At 39.7% G+C, this 25,249-nt stretch overlaps 1 protein-coding gene across 1 annotated transcript in view; it reads left to right on the forward strand.

The window, feature by feature from the left end:
- The window catches only part of CCDC146 (coiled-coil domain containing 146), a 176,444-nt gene that overhangs the window by 70,392 nt on the left and 80,803 nt on the right, over window positions 1-25,249 (forward strand). Inside the window, exons 2-3 of the mRNA XM_036760464.1 lie at window positions 2,545-2,627; window positions 8,289-8,498. Of these exons, the coding sequence (XP_036616359.1) occupies window positions 2,545-2,627; window positions 8,289-8,498 (293 nt within the window). The remainder of the gene's footprint in view (window positions 1-2,544; window positions 2,628-8,288; window positions 8,499-25,249) is intronic.

Consider the following 25,249-nt stretch of genomic DNA (forward strand, 5'->3'; position numbering starts at 1 on the left):
GAGAGTGAGAGAAGCAGCAGGGAAATGAAGGATTTGAGACAAGAAGGAAGGCAGAGGAAAGGGAGGAGAAAGTAGTAGATGACAGAAGATCCACTGTAATAAATATCTGGCAGCCACCTTCATTTCACACATCTAAGACAAGGGGTGATGGAAGGGGTACGGATGGGGTCATGAAGACCAGGACACGACTAAAATGACTCAGCAACAACAAAAAGACATAGCCTATTCGGCTACATATCACTAACAAAATTGATGATCCTAAACATATAGCATTGTGTTGGCTGTCAGAGTGGAAGAAGGCTTATACGTCATCTAATCCAATGACCCAAGTTTATAGATGAGGAAGCAAAGTTGTCATTTGTTCAAGGTCATATAGTTTGTTAGTGATAACTAGTTGTGAAATGGAGATGGAGGCTGCTAGGTGTTCATTAATTGTTCATTTTTCACCAGTAAGACTGATTTTAATATAAGGAAGTTTTAAAAACATAAAAACTAAGATCTCAACACAGGGCATGTACTAAGCAAAACACCTTTTCCTAATATTAACTCCTGTTAATCATCTCTAACATGTGACCAAATTCTGTGACCTAGAAAAATGTTCAGATATTCCTTTTGTGCATCTACTATTAAAACAACAAAAACCTGGGTCAATATTATCCTTGGACTGAATGGCCTAGGTTCCTTTATAGAGAAGTCACTTCTCTCGACTCAAAATCCTGAAGAAATTGCTCCACTGACCACTCTGTAAGGTTATAGCACAGCTTTGCGTGCAAAAACACAGTGACCATAAAGTAACAGAAGAAAAATCTAACAATATATTCTGCAGTAGGCAAATCACAGCAAAAAAAAATTCTACAATGCATCCTGGTCTCTCAATGACTCACCACAAATATTCCCCAGTGTTACTTAAATCCTCCACATCAGAGTTAAGAAGCTTCCATATCCAAGTCTTCCACGACAGATTCCACAAGGAATCATGTCCATGAAATCTGCTAAATTGTCCTCTGCCATATAGCGTCACTCCATGAGAAAATAAAATCATGTTCATCTCCTAGTGTATGTCCTCACTACCACCCAGAGCACTTTCAGCTCATCATAGGCCCCTCTGCGCTGGCAGAAGCAGTCTGAAAATCACTCTCCCGACCTGGCCAATGGTCACAGTTACCTCTGCAAAGCTCTCAGCTCTTGCAATAAGGTACCAAACCTGGAATTGCCTTTTTTTAGGTTCATCTGTGTTTTATAGCTCAAGGATCTCTGAATACACATTTACCTAGAGACAGGAAGCATCTTTACATCTTCTAGACACTTAAGCTGTGTGAGGGCAAATCACTTAACTTCCGTTAATGCACAGTGCACCCCAGTTGATTGAAAGTTGATCTCCATTGGCACTTGGATAGAAGTAGTCAAATCTCTTAGGTGCTTTAGTGACTATTATTAATGACTATAACTACAGGCCCCCAACCCCCACCCCAACCAAAGCTGTGTTCCTAGTAACTTCTAAAGTGTATGCCCTAAAGTCCCATACACTCCAAAATATTTATCTACAGCATTACTTCTTTGTGATAACTAAGATAACTAAGTAGATGCCCATTGGTTGGGGAATGGCTGTCACTATGGGTGGGGAACCTGTGACCTTGAGGCCACATGTGTCCCTCTAAGTCCTCAAGTTTGGCACTTTGACTGAATCCAAACTTCACAGAATCTGCAGGTTCCCCACCGCTCACACCACCGCCGCTAAAAAAAAAAATTGCATTACATGAATGTAATGGACTACTACTACCTCGCTCTAACAAATAATATATGTGACGTAGGTGATGAATACAGAGAAGCATGGAAAGATATATATGAACTGATCCAGAGTAAAGTGAGCAGAGCCAAGAAAAAAAAATAGAGAGTAACCACAACAACGTAAATGGAAAGAACGTCAAAAGTAAATGTAACAAATTTATAAAGATCAATTGGAATTCAAATGAAGAGATATGAGAACCTACCCTTTGGTGGTGCCTTACACATTGCACATATTTTTGGACTTTCTCAATGTACTAACAATAATACTGATTTTTTTCCTTTCTTAAAAAAAACAACAAACAACAACCACTGTTTGTCATATGGCTCTGGGGAGGGGCAAGGGGGAAGAATGCATGAGGTATGATAGTAATGTAAAAATAGAAAACATCAATAAGAAACTATTTTGAAATAAATAAATATGCCTTAGGTATCCTACTCCTAATTCTATAATTTTTACTCAAATTAAATAAGACTATAAGAAATACTTCTAGAGTGCTAGAGCATAGCTAACCCTGAGTACTTTGTTTCTCAAATTTCTAATCATGAAATGTTGTATATTATAGTTATCTGTGTTTGTGTCTTATTCTCCTATACTGTTAGGAACATGAGGGTAGGGCCTTGATTTATGTAATTTTTGTTTTCTCCTGAACTCTTGGAAGCCATTAGACACTTAATAAATGTTTGTAAAATGAATAAACTGAATTCATTCTACTCGAAAGCATAATGTTTAATAATGATATTTCTCCCCTGTTCTAGTTATTTGCTGCTGGAAAAATACCTGGGACCAGAATGGCTGAGTTGAAAGCAAAGTATACTTTACTGCATGATATTGTGGCAAGGTATGTTGTTTACAAATTCCATGGAATTTTTGCCAAGCTTACATAATTTCCCAACTTTTAAGAGCTATATTGCTGCTTAAAAAAGACCAGAGGTAAATATTCAGGTAAATTGATCCCTGCTGCCAGAGTTAACTCAAAACCACAGCCGAGGGAATCATCTGCACCAACACCTACACATAGGGCAGTTTTTTTTAAAAAATCATTTAAATCTTCTTTATACTTTGTCCAAAGGAAGAAGAAAAGTCACACATCTTGAAGTGCTCTCACCAAGCTTTCGTAACACTTCCTACTATTTAAAAACACAACACAACAAAACAAAAAAGCAACATCCAAGGGGAGGAAATGGACTGTTATTTTTGAAAGCAAAGATCTTTGTTCTCTATTTCTCATATATGGTCCAGAGGCCCTAGCATGGTACTGATGTTATGGTAGAATTTCAATAAATAATTATTGACTGAAGGAAAATATTGCATTTTTCTTTTTCAACACTTGTCAGAAGTGGAAAAAATACTCTGATGTTGGAAATATGCAAATTAATGTTTTTCATTTGTGTGTGTTCACATTGTGTGAACAAGAATTCAGTTAATGAATCAAATGATTCTAGTATTAAAAACAATTCAAAACAAGCACTTATTGAGCACCTACTCTGAGCAATCCCTGGCTTCAAAGGGCTTACCTTGTATCAAGGGAAACAACATGTACACCTAAAATTAAAATATATATCAAGTAAATATGAGGAATTTGGGGCATTAGGCAATATAAAAAGCTGTGTAGATCAGGAAGGCCTTCATGCAGAAGGTGTAATTAGAGCTGAACTTTGAAGGAGTCTAGAAATTCTAGACTTAGAGCACTGGGCCTGGTATCAGGAAGACCTGAGTTCATATCAGCCTTAGACACTTCCTAGTTGTGTGACTCTGGGCAAGTCACTTAACCTCTGGTTGCTTGACAAAGTGGATCCACTAGATCCCCTGGAGAAGGAAATGGCAAACTGCTTCAGTATCTTTGCCAAAAAAACCCCAAATGGGGTCATTCAGGGTTGGACTTGACTGAAAGATGACTGGAGAACAATAGAGATCCTAGGAGACAGAAGTAAAGAAGGCGTGAACTCCAGGCATGAAGGATCACCTGTGCAAAGGCAGAAAGTTGGAGGTGGAACAGCAAGAAGGCCAAGTGGATTGGAATATAGAGAGTGTGAAGGTTAGTGATGGACAGTAACTGGAAGCCTAGACTAGAGCCAGAATGGAAAGGGCTTTAAATGCCCCACATAGGAGTTTACATTTTATTCTATAGCTAACAGAGAGCTAGCAGAGCTTCTTGGCCGAGGGAATGGCCCAGAGACTAGTGCCTTTGCTTTGGCAGTTGTGTGGAGTCTGAATTGGAGAAGGAAGAGACTGGAGACAGAGATCTCAGTTAGGAGGCTCTTCTAGTAGTCCAGGAGAGAGGTGATGAGGACCTGAATATTAGGACAGTAGATGTGGGAGTGTAAAAGAGACAACAGATACAAGACATCCTGTGGAGGTAGAAACAATCCTCGGCAACCGATTAGATACGGGGGGTGTGGAGGCAAGTAAAGAGTTAAAGATAACTGAGGCTGAGAACCTGAGGAACTGAAAGGGTTTCACCCTCATGAAAATAGAGAAGTTAGGAGGAGGGGGTCGGTTTTGAGGGAAAGATGAGTTGGGTTTGAGATTCTATGAGACATCTCCTGAGAAATGTCCAGTAAGAAGCCAGTGATGTGTGCGTAGGGGACAGAAGAAAAACCAGGGTGGGATATTTTGATCTGTGAGCCACTTTTATAATTGCGTAGAGGTGATAATTGAAGCCCCCAAGAGAGTTTGCAGGGAGAGAAGAAAAGAGGATTCAGAACAAAGTCTTCTAAATGCATACCCATAATTAAAGTGAATGTAAATAGGAAGTGGAGATAAGGAATATATAGACAGTTCTTTATTTTTCCAGGAGTTCAATGGTAAAAGGGAGGAGAGACATAAGGATTCTAGCTTAAGGGGTTAGAAAAGTCAAGTGAAGGTTTTTTGATGATGGGAGAGAAGGACAGGTTGAGCATGTTTGTAGGAGCAGAAAAGGTGCCAATAGAAAAAGATTAAAAGTTAGAGTGGGGGGATGATTGGGGGGACAACATGATAAAGGAGCTGGAAGGAGATGGGCTTTCCTGAAAAGAAGAGCCACATCTTTATCAGAGGCTGGAACAAAAGAGGTGAGAGTGGGGAATGAGATCAGGGGAGTTTGAGATACAGAGAAGGGGAAAGAGGAAGTCAACAGTGAATGACCTCTTATTTTTTTCTATAAAGTGTGAGTTCAGGTCTTCTGCTGAGAGGGAGAGGTAGAGTGGGAGGCTTAAGGAGACAATAGATGGTTTGGAACAGCTACAAAGAAATGTCTACACTTAAGGGCCCAGTTGAGAAAAATATGTAATAGGACTTTCTCCAGGACCATTTAATAGTAAATTATTGAGAGCAAAGGAATTGAATTGTACCTGATTTCAAATCTGGCTTAAAATATTTACTAGCTATAAGTCACTTAACCTCAGTCTGCCTCAGTTTCTTCAAATGCAAAATGGGATAATAATAGTGCATACCAACCAAAGTTGCTTGGAGCATCAAATGAGATATTATCTTTAAAGTGCTTTTCGAAAACTAAAGTGATGTTATGTGTATGGTAGTTATTAGTATGATTATGTATTATGATTAATATTCAATTATGAATTCAGGATTAGAATATACTACAAATTTGAACTGATTAACTATAGGGTCAAGAAAGGAAGGGAAGCGAAGCTAGAGCACTTAAAGATGAAGGAAATATACGTCATGGAGAAGATGAAGAAGAGGCACGGAGAAAGAGGATGATAGATTATAGTCAGAACTTTCAAAACGTTTATTCCAAATTCAACGTAGAGTGATCTGTAGCTAGGTTGTAGGAATACAAGAGTGAAAGTAGACCTTCTCCTGACCTTAAAATGCAGTAGGAGAGACAAAGAAAACAAAAAGATACATTCAAACTTGTAGATAGCTCTGATTTTTTGGAGTATCAAAACATACAAAAATCCATAAGGTCAAGAAAGCCATATCAGCCACACAGTATGTGTTTATTTAGTGCCTACTCTTTGCTCTGACACTGTGGGGAATGCAGAATTGTGGCCTTTAGTTCTTCCTAATAAGTATAAATGAAGTTTTATTGATTACATATTAATTTGAGCAAGAAAGTATGAAAACAGCATAAATAAGTTAAAAAATCTTATTTTATTTAGGTAAATGCTATCCCCAAAAACATCTTATTTTTATTTAGGTAACTTATTTATATTATTTTCATATCCAGAAGGTTATAAAAATATAACATTAGCATATGTTACATTTTTAAAGCCTCAGCAATTCATGAAAAGGGTCCATGGATACATTGCTGACAAATGATGCCAGGAGCTCCCCTGCCCTGTCTGATTCTGGGAGGGCTTTTCTTGACCTCCTTACTTTGCTCTAACACTGACCATCTACTATGTGGCCACTACCAAGATCTCTGCTGTCAGTCCTCACTGTCTCCCAGTCCTTTTCTTCCTCTTACTTCACCTCAATGCCTGCTGGCATAAAAAGGAAAAGGAAAAGGAAAAGACTGAAGGGAAAACCTCATTACACTTCCACTCCTCACCAGGCTCCTGCTCCTCCCCTCCATATCTGCTTCTCTTTCCTATCCATAGCATTGGATGGTGGTGGCATCAAGACCGTGAGTCCCAAGAGTCTTGGGAATTAATCCCTTCAAAACTGGTTCTGCTCCCACTCTCCAGCAGATTAGATAGATAGAGGGGAATGAGGAAGAGTGGGAAGAACACTGTTCCTCCTGCCTGAGGAGAAAGGTATTCCAAACTCCCCAAGTGAGAACTCTGAATGCATCATTACATAGGCTGGTTAGGCTCTATAGTGCTATTAATACAATACTATACTTCAGAGACATTACATTTAAATGGGTTTATGCCAGGTGGGCTGGCTTGGTCTGCCCAAGCTCCATCTGTAACATTACTTCTGTGGGGAAAATGTGTTCCAACTTCCAAACAACTCACATAGAAAGTTATGAGATATGATTTGTTTGTAAATTCAGGGGTTTCTGTGTTAATATTATAGAGTAACTTTGAAATTAAACCAAGAAGTTTCAAGGTTATGTGCACCTAGCATGTAAGGAGATAACTCTCCTCTTCCCGTGGTGAAATTATGTCTGTTGTTACTTTATATTTAAACTATCTGATTACTATAAAACTGTAAAAACAGAATTCAAGGAGACCATTTCTCTGGGGACCTGAGTGATGAGTCATCAAAGAAAGATGAACTAGGGCTAAGCTGGTAACCCCAGCTGAGAAAAGTTTTGTCAGTCATTGGGTTAAGGGCATGTACTTTATACCCTAAAATAAGCTGAAAATGAGGAGGCATTGCTGAGAAAGGAAAGACAAACTTAAGGACAGCCCGTTTAAAACAAAAAACAACAAGGAGTCTGCTTCTGGTCCTTAAAAGGAGATTGTGTGTACAATACAAAGAGGTCCAAGGGAAAATGTTTTCTACCACCAATAGCTGTATAACCAATAATGAGTCTTAGTTCAAACCCTACCCCCAAAACAAACAAACAAACAAACATTAAGCATCAGTTACATGCAGGCACTCTTCTAAGTGCCAGGAAGGATACAGGGATTTTTTGAAAATAGCCCTTCCTTCAAGGAGCTTACATTCTACCCAAATGGATTCAAATACAGACATATAAATAAATACGAGATTTGAGCACTGAGAATGTACTAACAACTGGGGGATCAGGAAAGACTTTGCAGAGAAGGTGGCACCTGAACTGAGGAGAAGAGAGATTGAATTCTGGGACCGGGGCATAGGCGATGTGAAGGCACAGAAACAGAAGATGATATGTTGAGTTTAGGGAATAGCTAACAGTCTAGTTAGCTTGCAACATGGAAAAAGTGAAGGATAATGTGAAATAAACCAGGAAAGGTTGGTGGGAGCCAGACTCTGGAGGCTAGACCCCAGGTGCTAGCTTAGAACGCTTAAGTAATAGATATGTCATAGGATGCTAAATAGAGAAGGAAGTTTAGAGATTATACAAGCCAAGCTGTAGCCAGCCAAGATGAGAATCAGCCTTAATAATCAACTAATGAATATGCTTCCAGCAAACAAGGCACATCATACAGAAATGGATCAGGAGTAAAGATAGACATTCTAGAGACCTCAAACCATTGGAAAATTCCCAGAGAGGATCCTGCAGGATAGCCCAGGGCAGAGATCTTTAAGAGCCTGATATTTTAATTCCTTCTTCATTTAAGTGCTAAGGACCAAGATGAGAATGAAGCTTTGGTTTGACTTGTTTTCTCTTAGGTCCCAGTAAATTTTCCATTTGAAGAATGCTAGACCTTGCTTGGCAGAATTAAAAGGAATAGAGATTTTCACAAAACGTAACTCAGAACAAATAGGTGATTTCCAGGTGCAAAAATGGCTAGACTGAGGCAGCTCCAGGCTCTCTAGAGAACTAGCAGAGAAACACCTGGGAACCCAAGAGGGAAAGAATCAGGCATAGCTGTGGACATAGATTCTTTCTCACTCTGGTCCGCGTATTTGGGAGCATATCCTTTTAATTGTATAATTCTTTTTTCTTTTTATATAAATACAGCACCCAAGAGTCTGAGCTCCAACTGCTGCAGGATGCCAAAAGATTCACTATGGAGATAGCACAGCAACAACACCACCTGGAGAATGCCGATAAGTTTCCGGATGGAATTAGCTCTGAAGTCTCCAAGATGAGAGAACAGTTTCTTAAGTATCAAAATGAATATAATGCAGCAAAAGAGAGAGAGTTCCACACACAGTATAGGCTGAGTAGGTACGTACGCCATATCATCAAACAGACTGAAAATAGATGTGATCAAAGTAGTAGTTTTAAGGGTAACAACTGATCTTCTAGCCTGAGAATCAATTGTGCATACTATGGCACAGCATAATTAATATATTTCTCCACCACTACATTCTAACACTGGGGGCCTGCAGACATGCCCCTAGCATGACAGGTGCAGTCTCAGAACAATCAATCAGATATGTAGCCTGAACTCTTATCTGAAATATCCTGTTAACATAGACTTAAAGCCTTCTAGTGACTTGTCAATCAATAAATATTTATTAAGTGCCTACTATGTGCCAGGCATTATGCTAATAAGTGCTAGGGATACAAAAAGAGACAAATGACAGGTCCCTGCTCTCAAGGAGCATGCAATAGTTTTTAATTTAATGATTTTTGATATTTTTTAGTTTACAGCATTGATTTCCACAAGTTACAAATTTTCTCCCCATTTCTACCCTCCCTCCCACTCCAAGATAGCATATATTCTGATTGCCCCGTTCCCCAATCAGCCCTCCCTTCTATCACCCCACTCCCACTGCTTCCCCATCCCTTTTCCCCTTACTTTCTTGTAGGGCAAGATAGACTTCTATGCCCCATTCCCTATATATCTTATTTTCCAGTTGCATGAAAAAACAACTTTTTTTTGAGCATCTGCCTTTAAAACTTTGAGTTCCAAATTCTCTCCCCTCTTCCCTCCCCACCCACCTTCCCTAAGAAGGCAAGCAATTCAACACAGGCCACACATGTATCATTATTCAAAACACTCCCATAAATAGTCGTGTTGTGAAAGACTAACTATATTTCCCTCCCTCCTATCCTGTCCTCCTTTATTCAGTTTTCTCCCTTGACCAAGTCCCTTTTCAAAAGTGTTTGCTTTTGATTACTTCTTCCCCCTATCTGCCCTCCCTTCTATCATTCCCCCTTTTTATCCCCTTCCCCTTACTTTCATGTGGGGTAAGATACCCAATTGAGTGTGTATGTTATTCCCTCCTCAAGTCAAATCCAATGAGAGCAATATTCACTCATTCCCCCTCACCTGCCCCCTCTTCCCTTCCAATAAACTGCTTTTTATTGCCACCTTTGTGCGAGATAATTTACCCCATTCTATCTCTCCCTTTCTCCCTCTCTCAATATATTCATCTCTCATCCCTTAATTTGATTTTATTTTTTTAGATATCATCCCTTCATATTCAACTCATTCTGTGCCCTCTGTCTATGTATATGTATATTCCCTTCAACTACCCTAATACTGAGAAAGGTCTCATGAATTACACGCATCTACTTTCCATGTAGGAATGTAAGCAAAACAGTTCAACTTTAGTAAGTCCCTTATGATTTCTCTTTCTTGTTTACCTTTTCATGCTTCTCTTGATTCTTGTATTTGAAGTCAAATTTTCTATTCAGCTCTGGTCTTCTCACTGAGAAAGCTTGAAAGTCCTCTATTTTATTGAAAATCCACATTTTGCCTTGGAGCATGATACTCAGTTTTGCTGGGTAGGTGACTTTTGGTTTCAATCCCAACTCCTTTGACCTCTGGAATATCATATTCCAAGCCCTTTGATCCCTTAATGTAGAAATTGCTAGATCTTATGTTATCCTGATTATATTTCCACAATACTCAAATTGTTCCTTTCTTGCTGCTTGCAGTATTTTCTCCTTGACCTAGGAATTCTGGAATTTGGCGACAATATTCCTAGGAGATTTCTTTTTGGGATCTTTTTCAAGAGGTGACCAGTGGATTCTTTCAATTTCTATTTTACCCTCTGGTTCTAGAATATAAGTGGAGTTTTCCTTGATAATTTCTTGAAAGATGATATCTAGGCTCTTTTTTTGATTATGGCTTTCAGGTAGTTCAATAATTTTTAAATTCTCTCTCCTAGATCTATTTTCCAGGTCAGTGGTTTTTCCAATGAGATATTTCACATTGTCTTCCATTTTTTCATTCCTTTGGTTCTGTTTTATAATATCTTTCAAGTCACTAGCTTCCATTTGCTCCAATCTCATTTTTAAGGTATTATTTTTTTCAGTGGTCTTTTGGACCTCCTTTTCCATTTGGCTAATTCTGCCTTTCAAGGCATTCTTCTCCTCATTGGCTTTTTGGAGCTCCTTTGCCATTTGAGTTAGTCTATTTTTTAAGGTGTTGTTTTCTTCAGTATTTTTGGGGTCTCCTTTAGCAAGTCATTGACTTGTTTTTCATGATATTCTTGCATCACTCTCATTTCTCATCCCAATTTTTCCTCTACTTCTCTTACGTGCTTTTCCAAATCCATTTTGAGCTCTTCTATGGCCTGAGACCAATTCATATTTTTCTTGGAGTCTTTTGATGTAGGCTCTTTGACTTTGTTGACTTCTTCTGGCTGTATGTTTTAGTCTTCTTTGTCACCAAAAAAAAGATTCCAAAGTCCGAGTCTGAATCTGGGTCCGTTTTCACTGCCTGTTCATGTTCCCAGCCAACTACTTGACCCTTGAGCTTTTTGTCAAGGTATGACTGCTTGTAGAGTAGAGAGTACTTTGTCCCAAGCTTGAGGGCCTGTGCTGCTGTTTTCAGAGCTACTTCTACACAGCAAGCTCTGCCACACCAGCGCTCCTCCTCCTGCAAGAAACACCAACCCAGACTGTGAGCCAGATCCAAGCAGGCTCTGCACTCCTTCTCTGATCTGCCACTTAATTCCTCCCACCAGGTGGGTGACTGCAGGTGGAGCTCTGAAAGCAGCCTCAGAGCTGCACCACTTCCATGCCCCCAGGGCTGGGGCTGACTGCACACTCCTTTCACCGTGTTTCAGCAGTTTTTCCCAGTAACCTTCTCTGTTGCCTTTGGTGTTTGTGGATTGAGAAGTCTAGTAACTGCCACAGCTCACTGGTTCAGGGCGCTACAGCCTGTTCCACCTGGCTCCTGGTCTGGTTGGTCCTGGTGCAGCCCACGCTAGGCTGTTCTGCTCCCAGTTACTTGTGATAGACCCTTCCCAAGGATCATCCAGGCTTTCCTGTGCTGGAGCCATGCTTCCCTATCTTATATTGTGGGTTCTGCAGCTCTAGAATTTGTTGAGAGCCATTTTTTACAGATGTTTGGAGGGACCTGGGGGAGACCTTAAGTAAGTCCCTGTTTTCCAGCCACCATCTTCTCTAGAATCAAGGAGCATGCAATCTAATGGGAGAGACAACAAACAAATATGTATAAAGAAGCTAAGTACAGGAAAAATAGGAAATAGTTAATGGATGAAAGGAACTAGAATTAAGAGGGACTAGGAAAGGCTTCCTTTAGAAAAGTAGTATCAGACTCAAAAAGTGGCTCTACCAAACCATTCATAATGACCCCTGCAGGCTGCATATTGACTTGGTTTTAAAATTTAGTGTTGTCTGTGTTTTATTATATTTTATTTTGTTACATATTTCTCAATTATATTTTAAATCTGGTTTGGGCTCACCTTGGGAGTGTTGCCAATTGCATGTGGCTCACAGATGAGTTGTTCAGCCCTTCTGCTATAGAAGGTGGCATTTTGTTCTTGTTGTTCATCCTTTGTTCCCAAAGAGAACCAATGACATCAAGAGGGTGTGAAACAGTAAGGCAATAATAACAATGTAGATGATAATTGTTAAAATGCCTATGTGGTTCTGTATCACAAAGTATATGAGACTCTCCACATAGAAGGTAGAAGAAGTAAACCATTTATTCAGACACCAGAAAACCATATCCCATAACCAAATGCTCAGCTCCCACAGCCAGTCAGTCCACTTCATCATAACAGCAAGGAACCCAAAACATTCAATACAGAATATCACAACATGGAGCCTCAACATCCCGAAACCTCTCTGAAACCCTGCTGGGGTCTTCCCCAAGACAAACTCACAGTACAGCTAAGTGAGCCTGTTCAGTTCTAACAATCACAAGGGCAGCCATTAGCAGCTGCCAACAGCCATAATGTCTCTCTCTCTCTCTCTCTCTCTCTCTCTCTCTCTCTCTCTCTCTATATATATATATATATATATATATATATATATAATATGTTTTTTTTTCTGTGACTTAACTTCCTTTTCCTGTCAGAAAGCTCCTCCCACCATATAACTTAGGCTTCCTGTGATGTAAGCAGGTCACATGGCCTATTAATGGTTGGGAAAGATCTTCAAATCTAATTGCTACTACAGGGTGATGTCTTGACTTGCAAGTGAATTGGATTTAAGGAACAGCTGTGCAGAGTTGTCAGACTGACTCTCTCCTCCAGAGTCATCTGAGTCCAGGGGCGAGAGATGGGTCAGGACACTTGGTGATGGCCCTGGATGTGGTGAAAGACCTTGGCCTTCTTAAGTTAAAGTCTTTCCCAGGTCTCGGTTTGTTTGAGGCAACACCTATTCAATAATTAAATGCTGGGTAAGAACTAGGCAAAAGGTGGCCTGGTTTGCCTTCGCAAAAGAATCAATCTGGGAAGGGAAGACCTTCTGAGTTTCTGGCCAGAACAGAAACAATGCTATTTACATTCACTGTGAGCCAATGAGCAAGTGAGGCAAGGGCTGGGACCTATTACTGGCCATTGGTGAAAGCCAGAATGATTTGGGTTTAAAGGCATAGTCATTTTAGTTGGAACTTGGAGGAAGCCAGGGAAGCCAGGAGGTAAGAGATGAGGAAGGGAAGCACCACAGGCACAGGGAATAGCCAGAGAAGTGCCTGAAACACAGAGATGGAGTCTTGTTTGTGGGAGAGCCAGGAGACCCATGTCCCCGGATTGAAAAGTACAGGGTGGGGAGGAATGTGTGAAAAGATTGGAAAGGTCGGGGGTAGAGAGGATTAGGAGAAGAAAAGCTCCAGACACCAAACAGAGGGTTTTGTATTTGATCCTGCAGGTGATGGGGAGCCACTGGTGTTTCTTGAGTAGGGGAGTGACATGGTGAGGCCTGTGCTTTAAGAAAATCATTTGGTGGCTAATGAAGGATGGATTCTAGTGGTGAGAGATTTGAGTCAGGCAGCCCCACCAACAGACTGTTGCATTAGTCCAATTGTGAGTTGTCGAAGACCTTCACCAGGGTGGTTTATTCTATAAAATTGAGATAATATTTACCATGCTGTGATGAGGAAAACACTTTGCAAATTTTTATGGACTTGTGTCTAAGATAATGAATTTAACATTAATTATAATTATACTAACTCAAACTAGGCCTGAAGAAGAGATTTTTTTTTAAATGTACCTTCCTCTTTTATTTGCAGAGGTAGAGGATTGTGGTTGAAGAACATTGCATACACTCACAAATTTGGCCAATGTGTTGGTTAGTTGTCCTGAATTACTTCCCTACTCCTCTTTTTTATGTAATAACCCTTCTGGGACCACTTCCCTAACTCACACAATCTCTGGTAATTTGGCTTCTCAGTAGGCAATGATTTCTTCTCATCTCAGCAGTCTAGCGGTTACCTTGAGGGGCAAAGGTTTCTAGTGCTATTGCTTCTAAGCCTCCACTAGTGTGCTCCTTGTTATCAATCAGCCAGTAGCTTTAACTAGTGTTTAGCAAAGGACATCTACTGTGGTCATATATTAAGAACAATGGTTACAAAAACATTCTCCTTTGAGAGAATTATGGAGAGGGTTTAGAAAGAACAGCAGCTAGAGAACAATGTGGGGGAGTGGTACTCTCCTCCTATACACACCAGGTCTGTCCATTGGTAGTGAGGTACATGTGTAGAGGACACATGTGACAAAGTGATATATCCCAAATCCTGCCCCTAAAAGTCTTTCTCTTTGTGGAGTCTTCATGAGAATCCCTGTAGATGTATCTTTCTAAGGGGCTCCAAGAATCAGTCCATACCCTTCTCTCCATTATCAGGGTCACATTCCCTGAAATTGGTGTGATCCTGAAGTAACTGTCTTTCCACATCTATCTGTAGGTGTTCGCTGTCTTTAGCCTTTACCTTCCCAGTGGTTACTGCCCTTGCCTCTGGGCACTCTGCTTCTGTCTGTGATTGGCAGTGGAACTCCCAATGACTCTGATGGATCTCCTGAACTCACATAATTATCTAGGCACTCTCTCACTCAAAATCAGGAAAGAATGAACACAAAAGAAACGGAGGTATGATATACTCAATGACACACAGAGGCTGGGCGGCAGATAGGGCAGCAACCCTTCTTTCCACCCAGCAACTCACAGTCTATTTCTTGCCTCACTAGCAGGAAGGAAAAGAGATTGAGAGATTCTCATGTCATGGTTTTCACATTCATCCTCAGTTCCAGCTCAGCAACACTTGAGTCGTTGGTTCTTCGGGCTCCACAGCCAATGAGAAGATTTTTATCATCATGTAGAACAACTCATTCAATCATGCACGGATAGAAACAACCTTCCAAAGTTGTTCCACATGTGAGTTTGAAACCAGGCAGGGAATAGATCTTTGTGTGTTCTGTATAACTCAGCAGGAAGGACAAATCTGAGCATGGTCTAAAACCTCAGCCCTCAATGGCTGCTCTCCTCATTACATTTATTCTTTGATACAAAGGATGACCCTAAGGGGAGAAGGGAGAGGAATGTATTTAGAAAGGAAGATGATGTAGAACAGAAGATATAATTTTTTTTAAAGACAAAATGAATACACTTAGATTCTGTGCCATTCTGATAGTAGTTAAAACAATTTGAAACTGACATTCTGGTGAAGTAATGCAGGAAACCAAGCCCTTGTGGGTCCAACTGGAGAAATATCGTGAGATACGGTTTCCTCAAAAATGAGCTGGAGAAGGAAGTGACAAACTACTCCAGTATCTTTGCCAAGAAAACCCCAGAGGGATCATGAAAAGTCATACATGACTGAAAAAGGCTCAACAACAGAGCTTAAATTTAACCCACTCTCAAGAAATACTAAGAATTGAGTGTCTAATAATACTCAATTCAGTCACTAAATATATAATCCCTGACTCCCCATCACCAAGAACCATCTTCTGCTCTTGGTATTTTTAGATACATTACTTAGAATGCTGAAAACCAAATATGTTAAATAAATAAATAAATAAATTTAAATTACTTAGAACAGATTACCCTCCCAGCTATTGGGATCTGAACTTTTAGGGTATGTTTAGAGTGGTTGAAGTTATACATTGACCCCTCATAACCTCATAATTAGGTGATTAACATAGTTCTAGGATTTTTAGTCCTATCTGACTGGATCTATTCATTGACCAGGCCCAGAGATGTCAACCCAGTGACAATTCTTGGAAAAGAATCAAAAGATCAGGTCATCTAGTCCTCTGCTTCCCTTGCCTAAGTGTTAGCTATCTGTCTTTTGGTTTTTTGTTTTGTTTTTATGTGGAGAATCATAATTCTGCCATGCTAATAGAATCCTGAATGTCATCACCATCTGGGACCAGTGCCTATTACCCTTTATGCCCAGTTTGATGGACCTGTTGGCTAGAGTGATGATTTTCACCAAACTGGATCTCCAAGAAGCCTGTAACATATATATGCCTGATACAAAGGGGACAACGAACAGTTCAACCTCTGTGAAGGCTTGGTGTTGTCATCTGGTTTATGGCATTGCTTTTATAGTTTTTTAGAGATTTGTGAATTGGTATCTCAAGACCTGCTGTATCCATCCCAGGAAGTGATACTTTATCTCAAATATCTACAGCTACTCCCCATAATTCTTCTCAGTGTGCTAAATTGGTTGCCAAATTAGGAAAGTGCCCATTTAAGGAGGAAATAGAGTTCTTGGTGCAAAATCATCCCATAAGGAATCATTATAGTCACACAAGATGCATTGCATGCTCCCCACCTCCATCTCCATGAAAGATCTACAAGAAAAGGTTTCTTAGCTTCATCGTGTGTGAAGAGAGCTTTATCCCCAGGTTCTCTGCCCTGAAGAAGGTACCTTTCACTTATCTGCTGAAGCACTTTCCAAGGCTTTCTGATAGACTTTGGGCTTTCTAAGGGTGAAATCACACATAATGATATGGAAAACCATTTCACTTCAACCCCTATTTTGATATAATTATTTCCACAGAAATAATTCACTTTGAAGACTGGTACATCCAGCTTTATCATGGGGCTCCTCCTCTTAAGCTACCCTGGCTTCCATCTGACCCTGCTCATACTTCTCCACCAAAGTGATTCATGGGAAAAAGAGCCATCTGTGTAGTTTGGGAGATGAAACAGTCAGAACTACATTTGAAGGATGGAAGCACCATATTGAGGGAGCTCATCATTGTCCACACTGACCCTAAGAACTTAAACCAACTTTGGAAGCCCAACAGTTCAGTCAATGTCATAGCCACTAGGAATTATTTTTCAACTTAACATAGTTTCAACTTAACTGCTCCCTGTGTTCCCAGACATGACAGTATTGTGCTTTTTTTACACTGTTGTAAAAACCAGAATTTGAATGCCTAACGGACCAATCATACCAACAGACTATAGTCTATAGACTATAAACTGTGCAGCCACTAAACCTGTTTCATCTCTATTAGAGTTAATCTAGGGAACTAGGTAGTGCAGTGGATAGAACACTGGATCTAGAACAGGAAAGCCTTGTGTTAAAATTATCATTCAGATAAATTTAGTATCTATGTGACCCTGAAAATGTCACTTCAACTTCTTTTAGCCTCAATTTTCTTATCTATAAAATGGGGGTGACATAACATCTACCACATAGGGTTTTCACAAGGATAAAGTAAGGACATATGTAAAGCTCTTTGCAAAGCTTTAAGAGCTATATAAATACTGAATTTAAAAATTATTATTATTAATCTACCTTCAGCAGGCATGATATGGTTATACTCAGACCTAGTTATCTGCCATCAAAGCCCCCACAACACTCTCACCCAAGGGAGGACTGGTTTTAGATGGGCTCCTACACCTCCACTCAGGCCTATATATTCCTTTTGCCAAAAGTTGATGGGCAGCACCCCTCTACCACCCATATTCCCATGACAGCCTGGCAGTGGACCACAGGGCCCTATTTAGCATTTTATACAAACTTGTCTGTGAATTTTAGCAGCCATGACTGCAATACAACTTTGGCGATCATATCTGACCATGTCAAGTATATGGGACTAAGGAAGCAGTCAAGTTTGCTGCAATTTATAATCAATATGTGTACCATTCTTATCTCCTCCACTCCCTCCCCATATATTCCTGGATTGGTAGAATATTTGGATTTTTTTTTAAAGAGCTTCCCTTACCCCAAAAGCATGATGCTATCTTAGTGGTGGTAGAGACTCTGACCAAAATGGCTTATTTCCTCCCCTGAGCTGGGCCTTCCACTACGGCCAAGACCATTTACCAGTACCTGAGGGATTTTTCTAGCTCTAGAGCTTCTATCTAATGTCATGGCCAATGGATTACCTCACCCTTCAGGACTACATTGTTCATACTCATCCAAGTAAAGATTTAACTATGACATATCACCTCCTAGTCAAACCAGGAGCACAAACCAAACCCTGGCATATTATCCCTGTTGCTACACATCTTACTATCAGGGTGGCTGGGCAGCCCGACTATAGAATTTTGTCACCAAAAATTATCTTCCCCACAAAATATGATTTCTTCCTTGGTGGTTTTTCATGTATTTATCTTGAACATCACAGGTTCGATTGACTACTTGGGGTAGCTGGATATGACCACAGCAATGACTATCACTGTCCCTTCAGGGAGCCCTTGACTAGAAGGGACCAAGTCTGACTTTCCTCTCATAACCTCCATGCTGATAGGCCTGCCTGAAACCTGGCGGAAAGAACGGTAAACCCCTTACCATCACAAGGGTGGGATACACCCTATGTGGTACCAGTGTTTGTTACAACAGATTCAGGAGTGCACTGGATAGAGCCTCGGGCCTGAAGTCAGGAAGACTCATCTTCTTGAGCCTCAAATCTGGCCTCAGACTCTTACTAGATGTGTGACCCTGGGCAAGTCACTTCACCCTGTTTGCCTCAGTTTCCTCATCTGTCAAATGAGCTAGAGAAGGAAATGGCAAACCACTCCAGTGTCTTTGCCAAGAAAACACGAAATGGGGTCACAGAGAGTCAGACACGACTGAAAATAACTCAACAACAACAGCAACCAAATCAAGTGTTTCACATGGATATCTCTGAAACCTCGACCACCCTTAGTCACTATGCATACAAGTGTAATTTACCCACTGGCGGCCAAAGAGCTTCAGGGTTGGAGGTTCTTCAGTTCCAAGCCTCTTCCTTACATTCTCCTATACAGAGCAGCAGGAGGAGGCACAGGCTCAAAGCTAAGCCTCAGGATCATTGTTTCTTCTATCCAGCAGCCATATGCTTGACCTGAATATAGAAAGATAGTAGCAAAGGTTGAAAAGGCTTTCAGTTCACCTTTACATCGCTATGCTAAGATAATGTCTTAGCAAGATTACTACACCAACAGAGGTTGGGGTAATGGTATGCAAGGAATGTGTTCTATACATAAGGCGCTGTTGTACAGTGGAAAGAGCCCTGGATTTGGAGTCAGGAGACTTGGGTTCAAATCCTGACTCTGCTTCTTAATTCCTACGTCACCTTGGGCTCTAAGGAAAATTACAAACAAGTTTATAATATAAACGATCATGGTCTTTATACTTACCAGGGGAGTAATGCTTTCTCTAGGAGGAAATGGGTACTTCAGTTTATACAAGTCAAACAAATCAATTCAATATTATATCCCCCTGTGCTCGAGACACAGAACAGAGACAAAAACAGGAAGCATGCACACACACACACACACACACACGCACACGCACTTGCGCGTGCACATGCTTTCCTCTAGGAACTTCCTATTATTCCCACACAAGGGTTCAGGGAGAGAATTTAGCTCCTGGAATTCTTTAAATATAGGAACCTCACCTTTATCTACCTATGTATAGACAATCTTAATCTCCTGTTACAGTGGTTATTCCCTAGAACTCAAAATAGCTTGGTGAAGCTCATCTTGGTTTCTGCAGTAGCAGTGAGTACACCAAATCTATAATTTACCCAAAGAGCAGATGTAGTTTCTCAAACTGCCCAACTTATCACTTGGAAGTACGTTATACACTAGAAGAACTTGGCTTATCAAATCCCACTGTGATTTATATCAAACCTCAACATTTTTAAGATTTAGAAAACTCAAATGTATTCATCATCATTTAGAAAAATGAAATTTATTTAGCTTTTGTTAAACAGGTATTTATTGAGTGCCTGCTGTGTTTCCCTAGAATACAGTGGGGAAGAAGCAAAGGCAAACAACTGAATTGTTTTTTGACTTTCAAGCTAAAACTATTTCAGCCTTACCAATAAAATCTATAAAAAGAAAGCATAGCTTTTTCTGTGTTCTGTAAGCAGTCCTTCAGTGTGGAAAATAACGAAATTAAAACAATTGCTGGTTGTTCATTAGTGGTGGAAATGTGAATGCCTGACATTTTAGTGAAAGGGTAAAACGAGCGAGCATAAGTCACTTGCTCTTTAGATGGCTTGAAATTTCCAACTTCTCTGGAGAAAAACAAAAAAGTTTTGTCTTCTAGGTAAAATGATACAGGCAAATTGTTCATGGAGACTATAGATGTGTAGAAAACCATACTTTGACTATAGCAGATTCTAATGTTCATTTCTAAAATGTTTTGTTTGCAGAAATATTTTGGAAAAGTTCATATTTTGCAGAATCTATGGTCATACTAGCTTAATACATAGTCCTTAAATATCACCATGTAGAAAGCTCATTTTTATCAAAATAGTTTTGGTTTATTTTGAAAGTCAAGAATTTTTACCAAATAATTTATTTTATCTGGCCCAATGTAACCATACATTGAAAGACATCATGGCAAATCGATGGAAGGTAGGGCTTGGAGTCAGAAAGACTTGGGTTCCGAGCCCTGCCTTTGACACACAATGGCTGTGTGACCATGGGTCATTTACCTTTCCATATGCCTCATAACTCTGAGATTCTAAGTTAGAGGGGGTGTTAGTCTACATTGGTGAAGAGAGCTTCTACACTGAGAATTCCCCATTCTGATACCTGGACCAAAAACAAAAGTCACCTATGAGTAATAAATCCCTTAATACCTGTAGAAGAGTAGGTGTTGTATAGTTGAAGAAACTGAACCAAAAAGGTAAAGTTGTTTATCCTAGTATGCAGACATAGTCCAACAGTATAGTAGTCTTATTTATTCAGACTCCAAATATCCAGATAACCAGATTTTTCTTTACGTCTAATTCAGAAGATGAGCTCAAACAACAAAACCTCCAATAATAGTTTGATATATGTGTTTCATTATATTCTAATCTTGTGAAAATTTGCAAGTCACATGTAGCATGTAATGTTCCCTCAATCCAAATATTCACTTAACCAGATCCTATTTCCCAGCTATTCCTGATAACCAGGAGTTTATTTGGTTATTCTAAATAGTTTCCTCATGTACTCCACGAAAATAATATCCTGAGTACTTAATACCAGTATTGGTAATTATAATCTCATGTGGTCTTGAAAAATTCTTATGTGGTAATAATTTGTGTCCATTTCTTACCTCTTGTAAATAGGGTAGGAAAGACTGGGCCATCCGGATCAAGATTAAAAACAAAATTTGCAGAAAAGGAAAACTAGTCATTTTTATTAAAAGTCAGTCAATTAATAAGCATATATTAAGTACATGCAGGCAGCGAGGAGGTACAGTGGAGAGAAGTACCAGGACTGGAGTCAGGAAAACCTGAGTTCAAGTCTAGCCTCAGACACTTTATACCTGTATGACCATGGGCAAGTCACTTAACCCTGTTTGCCTCAGTTTTCTCTTCTGTAAAATGAGCCAGAGAAAGAAATGGAAAAACACACCAGTATCTTTGCCAAGAAAATCCCAAATGGGATCATGGATAGTCAGTCATGACTGAAACAACTGAATAACAAGAAAGGCAAAAGATAGTCCCTGCTCTCGAGGAGCTCACAATCTCATGGGAGAGAAAACAACCCAACAATTGTGTACAAACAAGATATAGACAGGAAAATATTAGGAAATGATCCACAGAGAAAAGGCACTAGAATTAAGACGGATTGGGAAATTTTCTTTTGTAGAAGGTGAGATTACAGCTGGGACTTGAAAAAAACCTAGGAGAGTCGGGAGGCAAAGATAAGGGAAAAAACAAAATTTCTGACAATTATATTGATTATTTCTAAGCAGATTCCTAGTTTATAGTATGGTTTTTCAAAAGGGGGGGCACTGGATTTTGAATATAGTAGGACTAAGTTAGAATCCCAACTTTGCCACATATTTCCTGTGTGACCTTGGGCAAATAACTTAACCTTTCTGAGGCTGTTTCCACATCCATAAAATGGAAGGATTAGGCTAGACAGCCCCTAAGGACCCTTCTAGTTCTTAGGATCTTTTTCTTCCTTCTTCTTAATATGCTTTTTTTTAAAGGACTTCCATCAGACAGCAGTCCAGGGAAAGGAGTGCGGATAGAAACTTCAGATAGATTCATTTCATTTATTTTAGAGGTTGATTTTTGAGAATGGCAAAGTAAGTTATCAGTGTTTTCCATTTAGAAGTGCAAGAGTTATGTATTTGTGCATCAACTATATAGCTATTCCAAAGTATAGACAGCATCTCATATGTATATTTTAATTAGCTCATAAAATCAGATACAGATTATAGGAAATAAGATATCAATCAGCCTTTTAAATGATTATATTATTGAATGGTAAGAATCAGAGTCTGTTTTGTAAACTGTTGCTTTTAAATTAACCTATGCTAAGCATTTCCTGTTTGCCAGAAAATAAAAAGAAACTAAAGACAGTGCTGAAATTTTTCTCAAATAGGCCAAATTCTCTCAATTACAAGTTAGGTGAGAGAAATACCTCTTTTTCCTAAAAATAAGACACCTCATTCCCTTTTTATTTTTCTTATCATATAAGTAAAACTATAGTTCAAAATCTTATCCCACTAGTAGTTTACTCTTTTGGTTCTCATCACTCATCAGCCCTAGGTTCTAGAATGCTTCTTGAAAAGCCGCCTTATTGCTGTTGATCTTTCTATAGAACTAAAATACAGGTATCTTCTTTCAGCTCTTCATTTATAGAGGCTTATTGATTTCTGTGCCTTTCATTTCTGTCAGACACAATGCATGAAATCTAAACAGTTGATGAAAGTGGCTTCTTCCTTTCCATATCAAGATCCATAGAAACAAAAGCAACTGCAACCAATTTCAGAGCAAATCTTAATGAAGAAAACAGGTCTTGAGATGGTATCTCTGTAGCTCAGAGCTTTAACTTTGGTAGATCCATGATTTTGTGGAGTTGGGTCCTTCCTCCATGAATGCAGATTACAACCTATCCATGCCTTCTAACGATGTGACTCTTTTCCATGGTTCCTCATAAATCTTCCGTAGAGTATCTGTCAACTGCACTGAAGGCCTTTCTCTCACTTTTTTAATGTCTATACCACTCCTTGTTAGCTCTCATTCTAGCTACATGCTAGCCCACTACCCTTTCTAGGCACACAGGTCACTGATGATATAGCTAATGTTACTATTTATACAGAACTTATCAGTTGGTAACATACTGAATCCGGCTTACTTTTCTCCCCTCCCCCATCCTAGGCATGTCAGAAAGCCTGTGTGAAGGCACTGAAATGGGTGATGAAATGTTCTTATATGAAAAAAGCAATCTGACGAATTTGCCTGGACCATAGAGTGTGTAAGGAAGAGTACTAACTTGTGTTTTTAAAAGTTAGTATTTTTTTCTTCATTTGCCAAAGTAATGTCTATCTTTTACTGTTCCAAATCATACAGGTTTTCTATTATTTTCACAGCAGAAGTAGATATTTAGCTTCTCTGATTAATTCAAGAATGAGCTAAGTGGTAGAAGAACTATTTAAATTTTTATTTGAAATTTCACTCAAGTAGAGTGCATTTTGATTATAGTGAGGGTGAAGCTATCTATAAGCATATGAAAAAATGCTCTGGATCACTACTGATTAGAGAAATGCAAATCAAAACAACTCTTAGATACCACATCTCTCCTGTCAGATTGGCTAAAATAACAAAACAGGAAAACGATAAATGCTGGAAAGGATGTGGGGAAATTGGAATATTGTTGCATTGCTGGTGGAGTTGTGAGCTGATCCAGCCATTTTGGAGAGCAGTTTAGAACTATGCCCAAAGGGCTATAGAAATGTTCATACCCTTTGACCCAGCAATACTACTTCTAGGGTTGTATCCCAAAGAAATCACACAAGCAGGAAAAGGACCCATATGTACAAGGATATTTATAGCGGCTCTTTTTGTGGTAGCCAAGAATTGGAAATCAAAGGGATGCCCATCAATTGGGGAATGGCTGAACAAGCTGTGGTATATGAAGGTGATGGAATACTATTGTGCCATAAGAAATGGGGTTGATGCAGACTTCGTAACAACCTGGAAAAACCTACACGACATAATGCTGAGTGAGCGGAGCAGAGCCAGGAGAACGTTGTGCACAGCCACAGATATATGGATTCCGTGAGGACCAACCCTGACATACTTTGCTCTTCTCTGCAACCTAACGTGCAAGGACAACTCCAGGGGACTCACGATGGAGAATGCTATCTTCATCCAGAGAAAGAACTGTGAAGTATGAATACAGATTGAGGTGCACTACATGCTCGCCTTTTTTGCTTCTCTTTTGTTTTTGTTTTTAGGGTTTTTTTTGGTTCTGTTTCTTCTTTCTCATGATTCATTCCATTGGTTATAATTCTTCTCCACAACTTGACTAGTGTATAAATTAATTCAATGCGAAGTTATACATGGTAGTTATATGAGATTCCATGCCATCTTGGGAAGGGAGGGGGGAGGGAGGGGAGAAAATCTGGAACTCAAAATTATGTGGAACCTTGTGTGGTAAACTAAAAATAAATAAATTAATTAAAATTTAAAAAAAATAGTGAGGATGAAGGAAGAGGGGACATGGACCAAATGCATCAGAACAAGGGATAGTGGGTGGAAAAAAGGTAACATCAAGTCAAGCCAAACTCCTAAGTAAGGAGAGGAAGGAAGGGTGCCACATATCAAAAACCAAAAAAAAAAAAATGATGGGAACTGTCAGCCAAGCAGAGAACCAAGGCCTAATGATATAGGCCAGAAATGATACCGGGCAAGAATGGGATCGAAACCATTGTTTCAATGTAAGTTATGTAGCTTGATAGGGGAATCTGGTCCTTAGAAAAGTGACTAAGTCCTCTTCGCTGTGCCCCAGGGGCTCGTTAGCCTTTTTGTGGAAACTCTTCTTGTCCTTTCCTCAGGCCCAAGGCTGGGGTGGGGATGTGGAGTGTAATGATGCATCAGGCCATACTATGGCCTATTTGCATCATGCCACAACAACATTTAAAAAGTAAAAATTGGTAAATTGATTATTTTATGTGCATAATGCCAAGTGGCCAGTTAATTTTTTCCACTGAAGGATTAAAAATACCACTGCAGATTCTCATGTAGTCTGTACCTGCTTTCTCTAATTGCAGAGAAGGTGCTAACATCATTGGCTGCAGAAGTTTCCTTACCCAGGAGCTCCTGATACCAACGAAATCCTAGATGCAGTCCTTATCCCATCCCTATACCTGCTCAGGTCTCTGTGTAGTCAGACGATTGACAAGCTAGAGCAAAGGTCAAAATCGCATTAAACTGGAAGACACTGTTTTGGAGTTTAACCACTATAAAGCAGTCACTGCTGCAAGGAGGCCAAAGGAGCCCAATGAAACCTGATTAAGCCATGGTTTTCCACCTTTAGTTAGTTCTCTGTCATATGAGCACTGGATTTTGTGCCACAGCCAGTATTTCATTGCT

This window comes from Trichosurus vulpecula, chromosome 5, assembly GCF_011100635.1.
Source record: "Trichosurus vulpecula isolate mTriVul1 chromosome 5, mTriVul1.pri, whole genome shotgun sequence".
Classification (NCBI taxonomy): Eukaryota; Metazoa; Chordata; class Mammalia; order Diprotodontia; family Phalangeridae; genus Trichosurus; species Trichosurus vulpecula.